The 22,384-nt window shown below is 47.9% G+C and overlaps 1 protein-coding gene across 1 annotated transcript in view; it reads right to left on the bottom strand.

Moving 5' to 3' along the window:
• RFWD3 (ring finger and WD repeat domain 3) overlaps positions 1-22,384 on the bottom strand; it is a 243,098-nt gene that overhangs the window by 198,059 nt on the left and 22,655 nt on the right. The window contains exon 2 of the mRNA XM_078671496.1: positions 7,167-7,548. Coding sequence (XP_078527622.1) covers positions 7,167-7,546 — 380 coding nt within the window. The 5' untranslated portion in view covers positions 7,547-7,548. The remainder of the gene's footprint in view (positions 1-7,166; positions 7,549-22,384) is intronic.

Below are 22,384 nucleotides of genomic sequence, written 5' to 3'. Positions count from 1 at the left end.
AGGAGGTATTTGCCTGGACAGATGAACAGCTGCAGCTCAGGCCACATACTCTGCCGCCCAGGGACTCGGACTCTTCGACAGGAGACTCGACCAGGGCACAAACGAAACTAAAAGAAACAAGCATTGGCATAGCCAATAGGTCTCGCCTTTGGGACCTTGTAAGTGTTTAGTTATCCACCACATTATCCTTGGTGCAACAACATCAACTGTTGCAGGGCTAAACACTTATAAGGTCCCAAAGACGAGACCTATTGGCTATGCCAACGCTTGTTATTTATTGAGAGGGAGAAAAGGACACATTACTTACACATAGATTTTGAAACTGCAAGAATATGCAGAGCACAGTTGTGAAATTGATGAAGATTAACAAGTTAAAAACAATATTGTTTTGAAACTGTTTTCGCTGTGTCATGTCGGCTTTTTGCCAGATGACGGTGTGAAGAAAACCGATCGCTTGGACACAGAAATATTGTTGTCAAGAATGCAATCCTCTGTAAATGCTGGGACAGGTTGTAACGACTGAGTTTTTTAAGACCCAATCCATACCTGCTGACTGTTTCGAACAAACAATTGGGTGGTTTTGAAAACAAATCGTGGAAATGTCTTTTTTTCCATTGACTGATAATGAAGCGGTTGTAAACATATGTGACTTTCAAGTATGTTTTTTAAATAGATGCAATTGACTTAAAATCGTTCTCTTTGTTAAGTCAGGGGAAGCAGGTGATATTTTCATTAAAATAACTTACAGAAACTTTCCTTAACTTTTTAAAATATTTTCCAGAAAGGCTTTTTTGTCAACCTTGTTTAATATGTAATAACGGTATGCACTGAATACAATGCACTGATTTAGTGCCTCAGAGACTTAAAAATAAAGCATTAAGCTGTGATAGAAAATGGGAGAAAGAAAAATAACCATATAGTGGCTGAACTGCACAATGTAAAACTCGGAAACCTTGCACCAGTCCCGGCAGCCACTTGACCACATTGTGTGATCCTAGGCAATTACTGTTTTCACAGTGCCTCATTTTCCTACATCACATAAGAGCACCTTCAAACACATCAGCTCTCGGTGTAAGCACTTATAGGGAGGGGGGCTTGCCTCTAGGTTCACAAATCGCCTGGTCGTCAGGGCAGAGGGGGCATATGTGGTTCTAAGCACGTTTGTAATCGGTCTCTTCTAATAACATCAGCTCGGCGCAATGATGTAATCTAATATACTAAAATGAAATGCCTCACGTTATATAGGATTGCACACCAATAAGAGCCAAGATACAACTGGACTCTCAGCTGTAGCTGCACAGACCTCTTGTAACTAGTGAACAGGAAATTTCACCAACCTAACGGCAAGGTTTTTTTTTTGTGTGTGCAGTGTAACACAGTGCAAACTCGACCCAAAGGTATCAGAGCGCTTTACATGAGGACCAGATGCATTACAGACGGACACATTCTTTTTTTTTTTTTTAGGCACAGAGATTTAGTGATTTGCACAGAATCACAAAATGCTTGAGCTTCCGGTCAGTCTCGAACGAGGTTCCCCAAATTCAAAGCCAATTGTTAAACCACATCCTCTCTAATGATGGATTCCCCATGTAAATTAGTGAACCCCTAATGGCGTCAAGCGAGAGATGAAGTAACACCCTTGTGTCGTCCTCCCAGGCTTGGTGTGTGGAGGTGGCCGGTGTTTTGTTGGAATGCCCGGTGTAGCAGCAACCATGCTGCGAGCACGTAGTCCAAGCACCACACCGTCCGCACAAAGGAACTGGGCCCACTGGCTGAGGTTTCAATTCTAAATGACAGCAATACCCAGAGTTCAGTGGGCACCTGAAGCCTGTGGGCCCGGTGCCACTGCACCTGATGCACCAGTGGCAGATACGCCTATGGAAACATCTAGGTATCCGCCAGCTCGTTGAAGCTCTGCCATGCTGACGCCGGGTAGGTCGGCCATGCAAGCTGCAGGGATAGTGGACGCAGCGCTGACACTCACCTGGGGTTTGCACGGCTGCCAGCCCCGCGCACGCCTCCCGTCCCAGGCATGTCCGCCGCACAGACAGGCTGTGGGGGCAGATCCCGCCCCTGCCTGCCTGCTCCTCACGAGGATCCTCTCTCTGCAGGTGATGGGGTTCGCAGGGGTGCACCTTGTGCAAGCTTGCACCTCTCTCCTCAGCTTCTCTCAGGGCTCTTGTCTTGCTTTGGGAATAGGTTCATTTATGTTTGTCAGGGATCCTCAAATCCTCCTTCCTCCCCACTGAACTCTCGTCCTGACGTCCCCAGGAGCGTCCCCCCAGTAGATGTGGGTAACACGCGCACACACTTTTAGGCTTTCCCTAAGTTTGGCAACTCATATGACACGCGCACAGAACGCATGCAGCGTTACCAAACATCACGTGCTCCTCGTTTTCTGAACAACCACCGGAACGTGGCATTTCTCAGTTACAATCAGTTGTTTCACACTGAAGTTACTGCACATGAAACAAGCAGAGTGGTGCGAGTGGTGCGTGCGTGCCCGCACTGAAAATAATTTCAGGAATGCAGCAGGCACAGTGTGGGGCTGCTGCTCGCTCCCGAGCTCCCTAGACCACGGGAGAGAGAAGGCGGAACATGCACCCGCCTTTGGCCAGTCAGCAGAGACCTAAAAAAGGCGTCATAGATCGAGATCCTCATGGCGGTTCAAGGCTAACAAGCAAGATGTCAATAATTTGCCTTTTGCAAAGAAGTAAAAGCATCAGAGTTGATCTGTCTCTCCTGGGGGAGGCCCTTGGGAATTCTTCATGCTTACAGACATGTTTTCAGGTCATTATGGGGCCGCTTATGCTCCTATCTCCCTGTATAACTTGAGTCTTTTAGGGACTTTGGGGATTAATTGGGGAGACTGTCTAATGCCCCCCTGTTGGGGGTGGGCAGCCAGGCTTTCCGCGACAGATACTTCTGCTGTTTGGAGGTATTGGGGTGGGATGGGTGTGGGGAACGGATTATTGGTTCAAGTTCTGTTTGTTTTGATTTACTTTGGCTGCATAGCTTGTATGTCCCTGTGACTACCCCTCCCCGATCATTGGCACCCAAATCCAGGTACCCCATGACACAATGGCAGCAGAACACTTAGGACAGTCCCCCGGGCAAGTATATGTCATGAACTGGAATGTGAGGGGCTTTCTTGACAAAATGAATCGAGGCACGGTGCTCTGACAGGCCAAACACATTGGCGTGGATATTCTTTTACGGGAAACACACATGCTAGGCATGAAGGCTTTATGTCTGGCTCGCTATGGCTACATACCCACCTTCCATGCAGGGTTCACCCAGGGCTCTAGGGGGTTGCCATCCCGATTGACCACCGCATTTACCCGAATATTAAAAAATGTCCGATATCTACAGCCGGTACATATTCGTGCACGGTACAGTAGCGAGAGAACACATAGTGCTCTGCAGCACATATGCCCCTCCGCCCTTGGTCAGAAGCGCCTAGACCGCCTGGTTGAGATCTGGGGCTCCCTGCCCAACGGCCTTTCAGTTATTGGTGGAGATTGTAATGATATAATGTCTCCGGGGGTAGATAGGTGGCACTCAACGGGGACGGGACCCCTTGTCTCGAAGCTACGCACCATGGCGGACATGGTGGGATGGGTAGATACATGGTGGCTACATCACCCCACTGAGACCAGTTTAACATACTTTTCCCACACTCACTTCCATTTCTAGGCTTGATTACATATTTACACCTCGTGCCTTCGCCCACAGAACGCCGACCGCTGAGATCCTCCCCAGGGGCTTATCGGATCATTCCCCGGTGGACATTCATCTTTTGATAGGCCCAAGCAGATATCCCCCTTTCGCCGGCTGCTCTCGGGATGGCACCTACAGAACCAGACATATCGTGCCCATATCCACAACAGGCTGACGAAGTACATTACACATAATGAAGGTTCGATGTCCTCAGCTTGTACCTTCTGGGAGGCTATGAAGCCTATGTTGCGAGGGGTGGATATTAGTTTCTCTACTGCGGAACATAGACGGCGACAACAGACGCTCATTAGGCTAGAGGTACAAATCATAACGTTAGAACGTCAGTCCCGGGACAGGGTTGGGGCTGAGGTGTGTCATCAATTGTGCTTGGTTCAATAGCAAAACCAGGGAGAGCTAATGGACGAGGTACAAGGTGCATGGCTTGCGACCCATAGTAGGATCTATCAATGGAGGGACAAATCTAGTAAACTCCTGTTCAGATTATGCCAGCAGACGCAAAAAGGTGCTCTCCTTCCAGGACTCCATACCCCTGATAACACACTGGTGAAAGACCCGGTTGAACTAGCAAATAGCTTTGGGGACTACTATTGCTCTCCATATTCTGCCTGTGAGGTTCTTGAGGCCTCAGAGATTGAACAATTCTTTGATAACATTCCCCTGAGGACTTTCTCTGAGGAGTCTAAGGAGGTCACTGGAGGCCCCCCTGACCCTGGAAGAAATTACCACTGCATTAGCAGATCTACACTCTCGTAAGGCACCTGGCCCCATAGGACTTCCAAGTGAACTCCATAAAGCCTATATGGCCCTGCTAGAGCCCAACTATCTTGCGGCTATACAGGAAGCAGCGCAGTCCAAGTTTATGCCCCCTGAATGGCGACATGCATTGATTATTGTGTTCCATAAACAGGGGCGCCCTTGGGACCTTCATGCCTCCTATAGGCCAATCTCTCTTGAATGTCGAGGCTAAGCTTTTGGCTAAAGCACTTGGGACTAGATTGCTGGCGCATCTCCGGACCTAATCCACCCGGACTACGCGAGCTGTATGCCCTGATGCGCCACGAGACACAACATACGCCAGGTACATAATGCAATAGATGCTGTGGATCGTCTTAATCGTCCATTAGCCCTCTTACTGGCAGACACAGACATGTTTTTCGATTCTGGCAGCTGGACTTATTTACTCATCCTGTTGGATCGCCTCAATTTTGGCCCAAAGTTCATATTATACATATAAATGCTGTATCATGGTTTGACGGAGTCAGTGCGCATAGCTGGTATTATCACTGCATCATTTCCAATCAGTCAGGCACTAGACAGGGGTGTCCACTCTCACTCTTGTTGTTTGCGTTAGCCATTGAGCCACTTGCGGCCTGGGATCGTATAGACGCACAGATCCGGGGCTTTGAACTATCCGTCGGGTTGTCTGATCGGTTGGCCCTATATGCTGCTGATGTCCTCTTCAGCTCTGGCCACCGTATCCTTCAAATTATGCGTATAATGAATGTGAATAAATCCATATTATGGCCACTCCGTGGGTCCTCAGATGATTATAGTTGGGCCACTGACCTCTCCCAGACGTGGGGTGGTATACAATATCTGGGGGTCTAGGTTACAGACAGGCCGGAGGTACCCCGTATAAGAAACATAGACGGGGTTCTCGCTAATATGAAAATGGAACTGAGGTCCTTGGCAGGGCTGCCCCTATCCCTACTTGGTCGCTCAGCAATCTTTAAGATAATTTGTCTCCCTAAGCTCCTATGCCAAATGCAGAATTATCCGTATCCCATCCCACAGTTGTGGTCTAGCCAGATCAATTTGATGTGGAAGGAGTTCCGGGGGGGGGGTGGGGGGGGGGGGGACAGATGGGGGGAGCAGTTAGGCTGGATCTTCGCACTTGCTTTCTCTCCACTGCCGTACTATGCGGCCTGCCACCTGCAAGTACTCAATGATTGGTGGTATATCCCGGGGAATGATCCAGCATATAACTTAGAGAGATGGCTCCTGGGGGACATACCATTATATACATACTTTTATGGCCGTGCCACTTCTCATGCCCTCCCTCCAGCTACCAATGTGGTATTGGACACGTGGCACCAATCTCTTAACCGCATTGGCTGGCAGAAGCAGCTCACCGGTGCGGCCTCAATGTGGTCTAATTGTATGCTCTCACAATTGCTCGGAGACTTGAGTTCATGTCATTCTCTTTCCTACATCTAACTAAGTCTTATGGCAATAACCTATACTTATTTACCATTATATTTTTGTCTTTTGTTTTCCATTTTAATTATTCAATAAACCTTCATGATTAGTACTTTTTACTGGACTGGAGACTTTTGACTTATAGCTTCTTTAATCAATTATACTGATTTAGATTGTTGTCAATCTCTTATTTGTCGGGATACACTCCCTCACGTGTTCTTGAGGTTAACACCGACCCTGATCCTGCTTGGGTGATTTACCTTAGATTATCTGATAAGATAGCATCAACAGTTTTGGTAGGGAATTCAGCAAGGCAGAAAACAGACCAGAGAAGATCTAGAGACAAAACTTCACATACCTTGGATTTCTGTCTATACTTCTGGTTCCTATGGTCTACCCAAATTGGATTATTTACAATGCTCTTGTGTGAATGAGCAAAGGAAACTATCAACAGGGCAAATATATGTGTTGGATTGTAGTGTGGACTGACATGCATTGTGGTACCTATAGTATGAGATTTTGATATGTAGAGATTTTTGTGGTGTTATGAATTATCCTGCGTGTGAGCTCTTTGATTAGGAGATTTTTATTTGCTGGACACTAGGGGGTATGATTACTGTGACTTTCCAAATTTTTGAAGTGTAAATGTTTTGTTTGTGACTTTGTATAGGTCCTGGTGTAAAGGTTTATCTCATGCGCTAATCGTACTGCACTATTGTGATTTATGTGTAAGATGTCAGGTTTTCTTCTAAATTAACACTGAACTAGATAAGTGAACTGTACAAAGAAACAAAGGAAGATAAAAGTAACTCTGAAATGTGCCATTAGTAACATCACTAATGTCCTGGCTGGAGGCAGGTGTCAAGGAACGGGGGAGGCGGGGTTCCACATAACCCTCTACGTTCCCATTCACACACATTTCTGATAAAGGATCACTTTTTACACAACGGGGGTACAGAGCATTAAAATATTTGAAGACCTCCAAGCCATACAGATAGAACATGCACATGCTCAAGTACAAACAGTTTGACCTCCTCTCTAAATCCATTAGGCTCTTAAAAAATCCATGAAAATGGATCGGCCAGAACGGAGATTATTTAATGAATTTTTTTAAATGTTACAATCCACAGCTGTAGAAGATGTAAAGTATCAACATAAACAACAAAAAAAGCCACACCATAAAAACTGCAGTACTCAAAAATAATTACACCACTGTGCTCACTTACCTGTCCACAGGCCTCCTAGACATGGTGGTCCTTTGCTGCTGGCCATTTCTTCTTTCTGAAGCCTGCTGCCGCACCCTTAGGATACGCCTCTCTCCGATCTGTTGTACTGCCGCAACCAAAAGCTGCACGTCTACAGGCTGAACTTGTGCCTGGACAGGATCCACCACAATGACATCGTCATCAATGTTCTGGTTCTCCACTGCGCTGTCAGGCAAGATGGGGTGCACATGTGGGTTTGATTGTGCGCGTAAATGAGGCGCCAAATAGGATGATGGCAAGTGGGATGTGGAATCAATGCGGCCTGAGTATGGCCCTGGAATATCCAAACGAACCGAACTATATAAGGGACTAAAATCCACCTCCATTTCCTCCTGCGCCATTTCTGGGTTAAGACAAAAAAACATACGATTTCCATTAAAATGTCCAATCACCAAACTGTAGAAATTTGAATACTACTAAATACATAAGTGCTGACAATTTCACCAATCAGCTGTGACATCATCTCTCAAATAGTTCTATATTAGGTGTAATACATTTAGGGGAGTTACATTTCGACCGTGTCTTTTTTTTTGTTTTAAACCTAACCTCTCCAGCAGAAAGTTCAATGCACATGCTGTAAGAGTGGGTTGTTTGAATTCAGATAAAACTAGGGAAAGTAAAGAAAGATTGAAAAAAAAAATATATATATATATATATATATATATATGTGTTTGTCAATAACGGTCCTATTTAAATCGGTCCTGCCCACATCTAAGCAATGCATTTCCCGGGGATTTTGTTTTACAAAACTTTGTGTTACCAGAAAGCTAACAAGTCTTTACTTGATAAAGGGACCACTTAAGCTTTATTAAGAAATGCTACCATTGCTTTCAAAGCTATAACCAGCTTCTAACTACATTTTGGATTCAGGCTCCAGAGCTGACACTAAAGCAAACCACTTTTCTTTGACAAATCTATTTAGTTAACATATCCCTCTTTGTAGTTGCTTACCATTCTGGGGTTTCTCCTGCATCTATCTAGTAGGATGGGTTTGCTATTGTGGTCATATGCTTATAGCTAATAACGAAGTTCCAGCAATGAAAAATGGAAAGCTATTTACTTGTAATCCGAGTTCTGTATCACTCTTACTTTCATTGGTTCAGAATGTCTTAACAGTAAACTAGATCATAAGAGTTAACAATAGCCAATGTGGGCAACAATACTTCAGTCTCAACACACCGGCAATGAAGGTTGATGGTCCAGTCTCATTTACATTACTTGAAAGTCCAGGGTACACAACACTGTACCCAACCATCTACTTCAGAAACTTTGAAATTCCCTATTGAATTTCTTTCCATATACCTAGACACACGTTATGGAAATTGTTTTAGTTTTTCCCAATTTCTACAAAACTGCTCCATTTATAGTGCATTGTAAAGTTAATCATTCACGCCAAATTGCTGGATGACCAATGCTTCGTTAATAGCAACCTTCTGCCCTTTTCAGCAAAATTTGTGCCAAATTAAGAGGCAGGTTTTTGTCATCTGGAATTTCGTTAATTTACAGAGTATTGCAATCTAACTGGGTCTAAATAGGGATTGATCAATCATGTTAGCTGTAGCTTAAATCCCTTGCTCCCAAAATTCCCTTATTCCCGGGCAGCCCCAAGCAACATGGGAAAAAAGTATTGCAAAGCCGAACAGATGTGCAACATGGCTTTAAGTAAAAAAAATGTAAGTGGTATGACGCAGCCAGGTAAGACCGCGTCATATCATTTTTTCTGTTTTAAAACAGGTTGCACAGCAGCCCAAGCTGCTGTGCAATATATCTAAATACAGTTAGGGGTGGGGTTCAAGAAACACTGGGGAAAAGAGGTGTCGAGAAACAACAGATGGCGGGAGGAGGTTAATGTCCAGTGGAATAAAGAAAAGAGTACTTCATCTGTGTATAAGTGATATCAAGTGAATTCAATAGACACCTTTGGACAGCAACAGCCAGCTCCAATAACAAACACTATTAACGGATAGATTCTCTCTATAGTAGTTCAGTAAACCAGTGGTTTCAATTGCAGTGCACAGGGCCCTGGCACCCAGGTCCCCTACCAGTGCTTCTTCCCTAAAAACATATCCCCAATTGGTACTTCTGCCCCTTGTATGTCCCTAATAAGTGGTACCTGGGAGCTGAAGAGGGTCCCCTGGTTTACCCCCCCACTTTGGTTGGGAAACCAGCAGGAATACTTAGGAGAATAGGAGGCGCCCGCCCATGCTAACTTCACCCCTAAGGTGGGCGAGGTGAAGCACATCTTTCAGTCCTTGCCATCTTCAAGATGGGGAGACTCCAGGCTAGTTCTATACTCCCTCCCACAGGAGGGTGACATAATAGAGGGTGTAATCACTCCGGGTAAGATGTCCATTGGTCTTACCTGCTACTCCCCTAAAAGGCCCTGAAAACTAGTATTAAGGTGGCTCCACCAGACCTAGGAACTAGATCTTCAACAACCTAAGAAGCAACAAGACAATTATTCAGAGAAGAATCAAGACTAGGACTGCCTTGGCCCCAGCCCTACCGGCCTGTCTCCAGCTTCTGCGAACCTGCGATCAGGCTTGCAGCTAGAAACCTTTGAAAACCCTGGGAGGACTGTTGCCTTCGAAAAAGACTCATATCTCCCGTGGACAGCAGACCTTCCAATAGAAATAGACTCCAAGGGCACCAGATCCAGCTGAAACCGTGATCCCTGCCCACACTGCACCGGACGCCCAGGGCCAGAGTCCGAGCCGCTCACCTATGGAGTGAAGTCTCCCTATAGATCCTGACCTTGTACCCAGCATTTATGGACCTCTCCTGATATCCACAGCAGCACCTGCAGTGTGAATCCAGAGGCTCCCCCAGACAGCAACCGGATCCGGTAAGACGACTCCGATGACAAAAGGCACCCCTGCACTCGAAGCCCCTGGCTCTTGGTGCCCCTACAACCTCCCTATCTCTACTTACCTCTGTTGTCATTGGTCTCCCTTCTGCAACCTCCAGTGCCATGCCTGAAGCCTGTTTGCCAAAAGAAGAACCCCCATTGAGAAGCATTAGGTGCCCGACGTCCTGAGCTTAACCTAAACCCCAAATCTTGACCCCTGCAACCGATCTACTCACCTGCAAGCAGTATGGCTCCAGGCACTCCCCGTCTCCATTGGAACGCATTGGGCCAAACTCAGATTGGGACCTCTGCACCCAGCCCTCCCTGTGCCATTGGTGGTGCAGTTTTAGTACTCACCTGACACTTGCCGAACTTTGGTCCCGAAGACTGGATTGGTAAGTGCATTACTTACCTGTTTAACCGCAATATTGTTTTCCCCATAGGATAATATTCAACTGTGCTGAAAGTTTCTAAGTGCCAATTTTACAAAGAGAAAAGTATTTTTATTTAAAAACGTGCTTACCTTATTGCGAAGATCTTGGTCTTAAAAAATAAAATACAAAGTATCTCCTTCTTGAGTCGTGTGTCTTTTACTGATCACTCGCGCACTGAATGTCTTACACTCCTCAGTGTTAGGCCTAAATCTGCTCGCCCACACTACCACAAATAGAGCTCTTTGGTTTTTACATTGAGCCCTGTATACTTTAGGAGAACCACTGGACTCTGTGCACAGTATATCCACCTAGTGGAAATTCCATATGTAGAGCCAGCTTCCTACAGCGAGGTACCAGTAGTTCACAGAAACCTTTAGAAGTAGCTCCCAGCCTTAAGTTCACTTTTAAACAACAACTGCAATAAATAAATGCTGCGTTTCCCTTTTAAAGTTAAGGAAAGGCTATGACTATTTTGCGTTATTATCACAGTGAAGATAGCAGCGTCTGATAATGAGTAGTGCTCCACTCAGATTTATGCCCCTATGTGGTGCACAGAGGTATTTAACTCATAAATAAAAGTCTCTCTGAACTCAATATTGGAGCATGAGATCAAAATGATATTTCTGAATATGGAGGCCTGGTTTGGTCCCCGGAATGTGTAGACAAAATTGCACTATATGCGGACGACGAGCTTTTCTTCTTCTCGGATCCGTGGGTCACCGGCCCGAGAGTATTAGAAATTCTACGGGTGTTTGGTGAGACGACGGGGCTCCACGCTAACCCATCCAAGTCAATGCTCTTTCCTATCTGCGGCGAGCAGGTAGTCAAGACTGGGCCTCGCAGCTGGTCATAGCACGGGAGGGGTTTAGATATCTTGGAGTCCACATTACCAGATGCCCTACGGTGGCGTGGTCGCTTAACATTGCACCTCTGCTTCCGGTTGTTCGGGATGAGACGACGGTATGGTCCCATCTTCCCCTGTCCCTCAATGGCAGGTCCACGATTTTTAAAATGGTGTCCCTGCCAAGGTTGCTATATAGACTGCAAAACTACCCATGTCCAACCCGGCATCATGGTTCCGCCAAGTGAACGCGCTTCTAAATAGCTTCCTCTGGGGTGGCGGGGCGGTTTGGGTGGCTACATACTGTGGGGGCATTGCAGCGGCGGATGTACGGTCCTACTACTGGGCATCCCAGCTGCTCGTCATTAATGACTGGTGATACAACCCACATAACGACCCGGCGTACGCGGTGGAGAGAATCTTTTTCGAGGTAGCCCTCTGCTCGATCTCCTGTATAGTAACTCTACTCTGGGGGCCCTTCCCCCGGCCTGCCGCACAGTGATACAGATATGGCGGAGTGCCTCTAGGACCCTGGGTTGGTGAGGCATGCTTACGTGCGAGACCCCCCTCTGGCGGGGCACATACCTCCGGCCGGTCGCGACCCTGCCCGGGTTCCGCAAATGGGATGATATAGGAATTTCGACTCTGGGGGATGTAATGCGTGGGCCCACACTTAAATCCTTCCAACGGCTGCAGGAGGAGTTTGACTTACACAAATCTCAATTTCACAAATACCTTCAGCTTCGCCACGCCCTGTCCCCCCTGATCAAGGACCTGACGACATTGCCAGAATTCCATCCGTTGGAGGGTAGGCTGTTGATGGGGGACCTCGGGGAACATAAAATTCGCCAACTTTACCAGACATTGACTACCCATTCTAAGACAAACCTGCATCGGACGAGAGCAGCATGGGAGGCAGATATGCCGACCCTTTTAGATGACGACTGGACGGAGGCCCTCGCCAGCCCCAGAGGCTCCGCGGTGTCCTCTAGGTACCGTTTAATCCAGTTTAAGTACTTACACCGGGTGTAATACACCCGCCTCCGACTCTGGAAGATGGGAGCTATCCTGTCCCCTGCCTGCCTTAGATGACACTCTGCCGACGGCACTTTTCTGCACACTGTCTGGGGATGCACGGCCCTACAACATGTGTTTTCTTGCCTGGGGCGGGTGCTGGGATGGGACTTTCCTGCTGACCCTCGACTGACTCTTCTCCATAGCACGGACGACATTGGTGGGACTCACTTTGGCCAAGCGAGACATAGCGCAACAGTGGAAGTCCTCTTCCCCCCCGGGGGTGGGGGCCTGGAAATCCGCTTTGGACAAATGTATGTTGGCTTAAGTGGCGGTGTTTTAAGCCCAGGGTTGCCCGCGGAAGCATTGGAAGATCTGGAAGGCGTGGGCTGCCTATCGTGGCATAGACCTCTCCATACTATCATCACAAGTAGAGTCAGACCCGATAGACAGACTTACTATTTAGTGAATCCTCTCTTGGAGATGTGGATAGACCAATTAGGAGATATGCTCATATGTTTTTATGCCAATACAATGTTTTAGTGGGTAATGCGGTGCACGGGTTGGGGGTGGCAGGAGGCGGGCTTTCATGGTGACATTGGTTTCATCTTCTAAGTCCAGAAGTGATCTACTTTCATGGGATCAGGATCCCAATACTTATACCCCAAAATCCTTTGTTCTCTGAGGGGAAGAGGGGCCTGTGCCCAGTCAAAACCAGTTCTGAAGTACTCTGTTTACCAGACTTCTCCTTTCCTTTCACAGTGCAGGGCAGGAACATCAGACGCCCCACAGGAGGTGGAGCCAGCATTGTGGAAGGAAAACACAGCCTGGAGAACTTTGTTGACAGTCTTCCTTCTTTTCTTTCTTGGTGACATTGCTCCTTAAATGCTACTTAAATCAGCAGTTTCTGTTGTTATATAAATAATATTTTTATACAAGCAAATGGGTCTGAGTTCAGTCTGAGTGTGTAACATCATTTTCTGCCTGAGTGAATACAACAAATGCTCAACACTATCCTCTGACAAAGGTGTACTGATCGCCCACACTACCACAAATAGAGAGTAATGTACCATCTACTTTGACCTCTGCCCTCCGTTGGGGTTCCACTGGACTCTGTACACACTACCTCATTTTGGTATAGTATATACAGAGCCAGCTTCCTACAGTAAGTCACCCCTCTAGCAGGCCTTTCAAGACCCAAGGCAGGGTGAACTATATCTCAGGTGTGGGCATAACTGCATGAGCAGATATGCCCCCACAATATTTGAGTCTAGTCTTAATATTTTAAGCGCCAGTAAAGATATAGATGTTTGAATTGGGGGTCTCTAGTTGGCACAGATAGGTACTTGTGACAAATAGGGACCCTCTCCTCTAGGCAGGAAAAGGGGATTACACTCCAAAAATAACCCCTGCTCACCCCCTTGGTAGCTTGGCACGAGAAGCAAGGCTTTATCTCAGAGGCGTTGTAAGTTAAGCATTTGTGACTACACTAACCCAGTGACAACACTACAAATGAACACCACACAAGGTTTTATATAAAAAATACGTATCTTTTATATAGAGTTACCACAAGACCAATAACGACAAAAATAATCCACAGTACTATTAGAATTCAAGAGTTCTGGTTGAAAAGGCTTAAATCAAGATTCTATGCGAGTCGGTAGCCTGGTCCGGCTACAGCGTTGTTGAAAAAACACAGAGTCTAACAAATTCAGCAGACCGCGTCGGTACGGGCCCACTCAAATGTCGACAGACTCAGTCACAGTACCTTTTACTTGAGGCGGCCGGCACGGATGTGCGAGTCGGTTCCGGTGCTCGTCGCAGTGCAGAAAATAAAGCGTTGCAGGACGCATTGTCCCTCGATACGGTTCAGGCAGCGGCCCGTTGACAGAGTCGTTGATCCAAGGCGTGCGTTGCAGGGCGAGACGGTGCATGCAGCGTGCGGTGCGGCGACAGAGCCGGAGTTCGGGAGCTGGCGCCGATCAGTCCGGACAGTGGTGCGAGTCGGGCGGTGTGTCGCATACAAGGCGGTGCCCAACTCCGGTGCGTTCAAGGGACTCTGAGTCAGCAGCATTGACCGTGTCGGTCAGACCAGTACGAATCGGCGTAGCAAGGCATAGCACGTCGCGGTGTCCACCAGTTGCGGTGCAGGTAACGGCTCGGTGACAGCGTCAGGACTGAGTCGGTGAGCTCAGAGCTTGCATTGTTCGAGGCGGACGTTGCTTGATGCGGTGCCTACAGGACACCGGGCCGGTCGTGAGAGTCGGTCACAGCTCCCTGCTGCTGTAGCCACTGAAACAGCGTTTCCAGCAGCAATTCACAAAGGCTGAAGTCCACTGGTCCTGGGACTTGGGTCCGGGGTCAAGCTCTCTTCCAAGCCCTTGGAGATCTTTTGCCCAAGTTGAAAGTAAAGTCAACAAAGTTCTTTCTCCTCTCTTTGGCCTGAAGGGGTTGCCTGACTGCCAATCTCCCAAGCAGCACTTCAGCTTGGGAATAGTTTCTTTAGGTTCCTCTCCTCAGCAGAGGTTTCATCTTCAAAGTCCAGAAGTGATCTACTTTCATGGGATCAGGGTCCCAATACTTATACCCCAAAATCCTGTGTTCTCTGAGGGGAGAGGGGCCTGTGCCCAGTCAAAACCAGTTCTGAAGTACTCTGTTTACCAGACTTCTCCTTTCCTTTCACAGTGCAGGGCAGGAACATCAGACGCCCCACAGGAGGTGGAGCCAGCATTGTGGAAGGCAAGTACAGCCTGGAGAACTTTGTTGACAGTCTTCCTTCTTTTCTTTCAGTGTGCAGGGCAGAGACATCAGACGCACCACAGGGGGTGCAGCAGGCATTGTAGAGGGAAGGCCCAGCCCTATTCAGGTCCCAGGTACAACTCCTCCCTCCAATCTAGATGCCGAGCTCCCTATTCACCACCGGGCTGCCCCAGCCTGTCTCTTGGAATCCCCCAGCCCTGTCACTCACAAAACCAGACAAAGGAATACACAACCTCGCAGAGGCAGGCTTAAATGGTTAGGCAGGCAAATACCTACTTTCTAAAAGTGGTATTTGCAAACACAGAATATTAAAATATCCTTCACTAAAAGATGTATTTTATTATTCTGAGTCCACGCACACTAAACTCGAATTTCTACCATGTTTTCTGAGTCGGTTAGGATTATAAAGTGTAATAATTCTAACAGCCCATTCTGGCCTATGGAGAACAGGTAGCCTTGCAATAGTGAAAAACAAAAATGGCTGTAATTCACTATTAGGACATGCCACACACATCAGGGCTTGTCTAACCTTATACCTACAATGCACCCTGTCCGTGGGCCTACCATAGGGGTGACTGATATGAAAAAAAGGGAAGGTTTAGGGACTAGCCAGTGGGTGCACATGCCCAGCCAGCATGACAGTACCAGACTGCACGCAGACTCTGCAATGGAAGACCGTAGACACATTTTACAAGGCCGCTTCTGTGGGTGGCACAACCAGTGCTGCAAGCCCACTAGCACCATTTGGATTTACACGCTCTGGGCACACTCAGTGCACTGTACTAGGGTCTGACAAGTAAACCCAATAGTCAATCATGGAATCACTAATTAATAATTAATTTACAGTAGGGCGAGCATATGCACTTTAGCACTGATCAGCAGTGGTAAAGTGCCCAGAGTCATAAAATAGCCAACAACAGGTCAGAAAGAACATAGGAGGAAGGCAAAAAGCTCAGGGATGACCCTGCAAAAGGGCCAACTCCAACAGATAGCACATGGGTTAAAAACACAGATTCCCCAGCACCATGATGGCTTTACGAAGCCCAGGAGTGTTTGCTACCAAACTCCTCTTCTTAATAAACCCACACTGATGCCAGTGTTTGATTTATTGAAACATGTACTCAGAGGGAAACTCAGAGGTGTCCCCTGAAAACCTACCAACCCTGGTGTGGCCTATGATCGGCGGCTTTAGGCAGCCATCCACCATCAGATATTTTTCTAGACCCATGGGTTAAGAGCCCCTGCTCTCGGAGACCAGAAACAAATTGACTTGATCCTAGTCCTTCCAGCCTGTCTGCGGCCCTCGACGAACTTGCACTAAAACACAACACTTCCTGCAGCCAAGCGACCTCCAAAGCCTTGGGAGGACTGCCTGCCTGCAACAAAGATCAAGAACTCCTGTGGACAGCGGACATGTCCAGAAGCAACCAACTTTAAGGAACAAAGATCTCTGCCCCAAGGAACCGTGAAACCACCACCGGACCCACCTCTGCACCAGACGCCCACAACTAGAGTTCAAGTGGACCACTGGTCCTGTAAATGTTCCCCAGCGCTTCTGAGAAAAAGCACAGCATGGGCTGTTCCCAGGAAGACTTCACCTCGATGCCTGCAGCCTCAACTCAAAGACCCCCTGACCACGACCTGCCTGGTAAGATTTTTCTGACTCCTTAGGACAATCCTGCACCGGAAGCCCCATGGGTTTGGGAAGCCTGACCAATGGTGTCCCGATGTCACCGAACCGATCTACTTACTTGTGCAGCTGTGTGTTTTCTTCTCTAGCCTCCTGGCGTGAGCCTGCATCCTTTCTTTAAAACCGATCTCCTCCATTGGTTTGCAATAGGGTGCCCGATACTGTTTTGGCACTCTGCACCAAGCCGGCCCGGTGCCGCTGAGCGTGTAAGTTTGGTGCTGCCTTGCTGACACCCTAGTTGTGCTTACCTTAACCCCTAGAGCCTGGATTACCAAACCACTTTACTCACCTGTGAACAGCATGTCTCCGATTACCCCCTTTCTCCACTGGTGCCAGATTCTGAATTTGAATCCTGCACCCAGCACTCCTGTGCCGCTGGAGGTGCAGATTTGCTAATTACCTGAACCTTGCCTGGTGCAGATCCTTCATCCTAAAAACCGAGAATATAAGTTGTATACTTATCAGCAAAACCACATTCTTGTTTTCCTCCCATAGGTTAACATTGCTGACCTGAAAATTAAAGTGGAAGTATTTCTTATGAAAAACATACATACCTATTTACACATTTCTTGGTCTTAAAATAAATCTTGAAAAAAGCATTTTTTATAAAAAAATTGGTGTGGGTCCTTTTTAGGTCAAGGTAATATCGGCAGACCGGAATTCCGAGAATTAATGTTTCTTTTTTTCTTTTTTTTTCCAAAACCTTTATTGCACCTTTAAGTTTACACAGCCGTAGGCCTACAACCCTTAGGGCTGGCCGCCATCACATTCTTGCAAACATCATGCAGTAACATCAATCTGGAATCCGGGTGTTATTCTTTTAACAATCCTCATAACTGCATTAAGTAAGAGGTACCGTATCTTCAGTATTCTGCCAATAAATGCCGGTTCTTGGTTTTCTAATTTTGCAATAACAACAACAAACAAAAGAAACTTGAGGAATCACATTGCGGTCATGCGTTGCTGGTTATCGGTCGCATTAAGCTAGTAAAGAAGGGTCTACCCAGTGTCACCTCCACCCGAGTCTCCCAACCCTACGCTAAAACCTTACAGTGGGAGTGGTCATGGTCCCCCGGACGGAGTTCCCCTGGTTCCCCCTCTCATGTAACACTCAAGTCTATCCTGTAGAATCCTAGATTCTCCCAAGTGCCAAGGCCACCCTTCCCTTTGGACTCTGTGAGGTCCGCTATACCTGTTCCCCGTCTTCATCCGACATGTCCTGATCGTCTTCCGGTAGGGGATCACATATCTCCCCTCTGTACACGTTCCACTTGGTCCAGATTTTGTTCCATTTCCCCGGACAGGCCCTCCGAGAGTACACCGCCCTTTCTGTCACTATAACCCTGTCCATGTTGAGGCACCATTGTGCCTTTGTTGGCACGTCTGTCGCTCCCCATCGTTGTGCTACATCACGTTTCGCTACTATCAAACGCACCGTGGGCCAGCGTTGACCATGTCTGGACAAATCAGTATTTTCCCCACACATTTAAGAGGCACCTCCGTGGTTCAGGCAGTAGCGAAATCTCCAGTGTCTGTGATATTGTTCGCATTATTTGTCTCCAGAACTCCTGGATACGGGGGCAGTCCCATATAGTGTGAAAAAACGTGCCCTCCTCCCCGCACCCACGAAGGCAGTAAGGGTGTTGTGCTCTGTGAATGCGGTGTAACATAGTTCTAGTGTAATATACCCAATGTAGGACTTTCAGTTGAACAAGTCTCAATCGTGCGGAAATGCCTACTTCCTTAGGCGACGCCATTGCCTCATTCCAATCATGTTCATCCATCTCACTGGTGTCACCCTCCCATCTCTCCTTCACTAGGGTCATTGGGTCTGGTAAGTTGTTAGTTAAGTAGTTTACAGTATGTTAGTGATGTCGCACGCTCAATCATAAACTCGGTGAGAAGGCGGTCTTCAAGCGGGGATGATTCCGGCACTTCAGTGTCTGGGGGTATGGTAGCGAGCAACGCATGTTTTATCTGAATGTATCTGTATAATTCCCTCTCTCCCAGGTCATATAGCTCTCTCAGTCTGTCAAAGGGCAGCACTCCTCCCCTGTCCCAGAGATCTCCCACTGTGGATATCCCTATAGTATCCCACTGTGAGAAGCCTCTACTGTTTCTCATGTTACCCAAGGCTCGAGAGTCCCACAGTGGTGTAAGTTTGGTTATTCTCCCCTTCCATCCTAATGTCGCTGTCGCCGTATGCCACAGCGTCACGGTTAGTCTGGTGGGCCCCACCAGTTTACGCAGTTCGCCCTGGTCATATAACGGAGCAAGTAGCCTAGTCGTGCCTAGTTGTGCCCTATCTGCTCGAAATGCTGGTTCATTTTGCGGAGTGTGTATCCAATGGTTTATAGGTTTCAGTTGTGCCGCCCAGTAGTACAATTTCAGATTAGGCAACGCGATTCCGCCATCGTACCAACCCCTGTGTAGTTTGGTTTGCGCAATGCGTGCCGGGAGGTGCCCCCACAGAAGAGTGGATACCAATGCCGCCACTGTCTGAAAGAATCTCGGGGCCACCGGGTATGGAGTGTTTGAGTATATACAGAAATCGGGGCAAGGACATCATTTTATATAGTGCAGCCTTCCCTAGCAGTGTTAAAGGCAGCCCCGCCCAAAACTTAACATCCTGTTTAAGTCTCGCCATGGGAGGTCCCAGATTTCTATCCATAAATTCTGTTGCGTCCCTTGTAACATGGATACCTAAGTATTTAAAAGAAGAACCAGCTGCCCTTAGAGGGCAATCTGTACTCAGCGCTGGAATCGGACCCTTCAGAACATACATTTAAGATTTGCTCCAGTTCAACGTGTACCCTGACACTGTACCATGGCTGTCACAGAGATGCAAGAGTGCCGGCACCCCATGTTCTGGGTCCGTTAGATATACCAGCATGTCGTCCGCATAGAGGGAAAGCCGATCTTCCCAGCCCTCCGTCCAGCGTATTCCTGTCAGTAGCGGTGAGGTCCTTATTAAAGTGGCCAGTGGTTCCAATGAAATTGCAAATAACAACGGCGAGAGGGGGCATCCCTGACGAGTGCCCCTCCCCAGAGGGAACGTTCGCGAGACATGACCATTTGCCACCACCTGCGCAACCGGGTCAGCGTACAGTAATTTAATCCATGCAATGAATTTTGGGCCGAATCCCAGACGAGACAGAACCTCAAACAAGTAGTTCCACTCTACTAGGTCAAAGGCCATCTTGGCGTCCAGAGCTAATATTACTGCTGGAATGGAGATAGAGTCCGCCTTAGCTAGCACCCCATGTAGCCTGCGCAGATTTAGTGCCGTATTTCTATGGGGCATAAATCTAGATTGGTCCGGATGTATGAGGTTGGGCAGATGAGGCAGGATCCTGGTCGCCAATAGTTTGGCGAGGATTTTGACTTCTGCATTAAGGAGCGAGATGGGGCGGTATGAGGAGCATTACTCTGGTGGCTTCCCCGGTTTGGGGATGGCTACTATGGTGGCCAGTCTCTGATCTGGCGGAAGTATCCCCTTCTAGAAGCACTCATCGTACATTGCCAGTAGATGTTTACTCAGTCTCTCCGGCGTTGATTGATACCATTCTATAGGTATGCCATTCGGTCCAAGCGCCTTGCCCGGGTTCAAAGCATTAATAGCTAATTGGATCTCTTCTGTAGTTAGTTCCGCATCTAAGTCTGTGGCAACCTCCGGAGGAAGCGTCTGGACCTCAATCTGCTCTAACGCCGCTCTAGCCATTTCGGGTGTTACCACTCGCTCAGGGGTATATACCCCTTCGAAGTGGAATGCGAACGATTTGACTATTTGTTCTGGGGTTGTGTGCATCACTCCCAGACTGTCCCTCACTTGTTGGACTCCTCTAGAACTGCCTCCCCTCTTGTCAAGCCATGCCAGCATCCTACCCGCCCTATCTCCTACTTCATAAATCCTATTCTGCGTGTCGGCTATATGACCTTTAACTCGATTCCGTAAATGATCCGTGTAGAGTTGCTGTTGAAGGGTAAGCGTGTGTGACGTGGCCGGAGTGGGGTGCATTTCATGTGCTGTTGATAATTCCTGCAAAGTTAATTCCAGTTTGGTTAGTTCCTGAGCTTGTCCCCTTTTGTAGCCTGTGATCGAGTTTATGGCGTGACCCCTTAACACGGTCTTATATGCCTACCATACAACCTCTGAGGAGCGTACCGAGTCTACATTCTCAGTGAAATACTGAGTCGTCACCTGTGTGAGTGCCTTGCGAACTTGGGGGATCTTAAGGTATGTAGCATGTATGGGGTATATTCGTTTCCGTGCCTTCTCCTGCGTGGAAATCGTCAGTGTGATCGGGGAGTGGTCCGAGATTCCCCTAGGATGAATTTCTATGGTGTCCATGTGTTGGATGCCATTGCCTAAGGCCAGGAAGTGGTCAATTCTCGACATGCTGCCGTGCACTGCGGAGTGGAAGGTGTATTGCTTAGCCTGGGGGTGAGTGTGCCTCCATATGTCAATTAGACCCATAGCTGTCAAAAAACGATGGAAGCGGGAGGGTCCCCCTGCGGGAGTTATCGTCGGGAACCTATCCAGTTGAGTATCCACGATGGCATTGAAGTCTCCCCCAAGAACAACATCCCCCTCGGGGAGAGTCAGTAAGAAGTCAGCAAGTTTCGGGAGCTGCACCGAGTGGAGTGCTGGGGGAATGTATACTGAAACCAAATTGAGGAGTCTACCCTCCCACTGTCCTTGTAAGGCAGCGATGCATCCCTGATCATCCGTCTTGGTTTGCAGTGGAATGAACTTTGAGGATTTCTGAATGAGAATGCCAGTCCCCCTAGACCCCGAGGTAAATTCAGAATGAATTATCATTCTGTACCCTCTCCTATCCATTGCCTTGGTTGCCCCCCCCGTTAAATGTGTCTCTTGTAGCATTGCTATAGTGGGTTTCTGCCTCTTCAGTGCGGTCATCACCAGTCCCCGTTTTACCCTATCTCCCAGCCCTCGCACATTCCATGTCAGTATTCGTAGGGACAGGCCCCGCGATGTCGGGTCAACCCCTTCCGAGTTGAGTGTTGGGTCGTCTGCCATTTGCGTTTATGAGATTACCTATGTGTCTAACATGAGTCGTATCATGAGTGGTTTCTCTACATCTGTTCAGTAGACTGCGTGGATTTCTAATAGAAGAGCTAGACCTTCCTTGTGTATAAGAAACTTTCGTCAAAACGCCCGAATGCATAACATTATTCCTCGACCTTACATGTGTATTCCATACAACGTCCAAACAATTCCCCCCTCTTCCCCCCTCCCTGCCCCCCTGCTTAACGGACTTCCAACTGCCCGCCTCCCCAACTGAGCAGAGTGCTTAGCCCATCCCAAAACCAGAGTACTTGCGTGTAGGGGGGAGAACGTCTCCCCGAGCAGGCGGCATCCCTGCTCACATCTGGGGCTAACCAGGCCAGCGTCCATCCGTAACTGTAATACTCTAAGTCTATGAACAAGAGACAGCGACCATAGTTGTCCTTTCTATTCCGGGTCATTCTTCTCCATCAGCCTCCGTGAGTTCCTGGGTCGGAGACCTTCCCGCTCCCCCTCTGCCTGATGTTTGCGACCCCGTCCGGCTGTCATCTCGGCGTCCGTGA

This window comes from Lissotriton helveticus, chromosome 12 (genome assembly GCF_964261635.1).
Source record: "Lissotriton helveticus chromosome 12, aLisHel1.1, whole genome shotgun sequence".
In the NCBI taxonomy this organism is placed as follows: Eukaryota; Metazoa; Chordata; class Amphibia; order Caudata; family Salamandridae; genus Lissotriton; species Lissotriton helveticus.
Note: the sequence above shows the minus strand (reverse complement) of the source record. Positions and strands in the feature narration are given on the sequence as shown.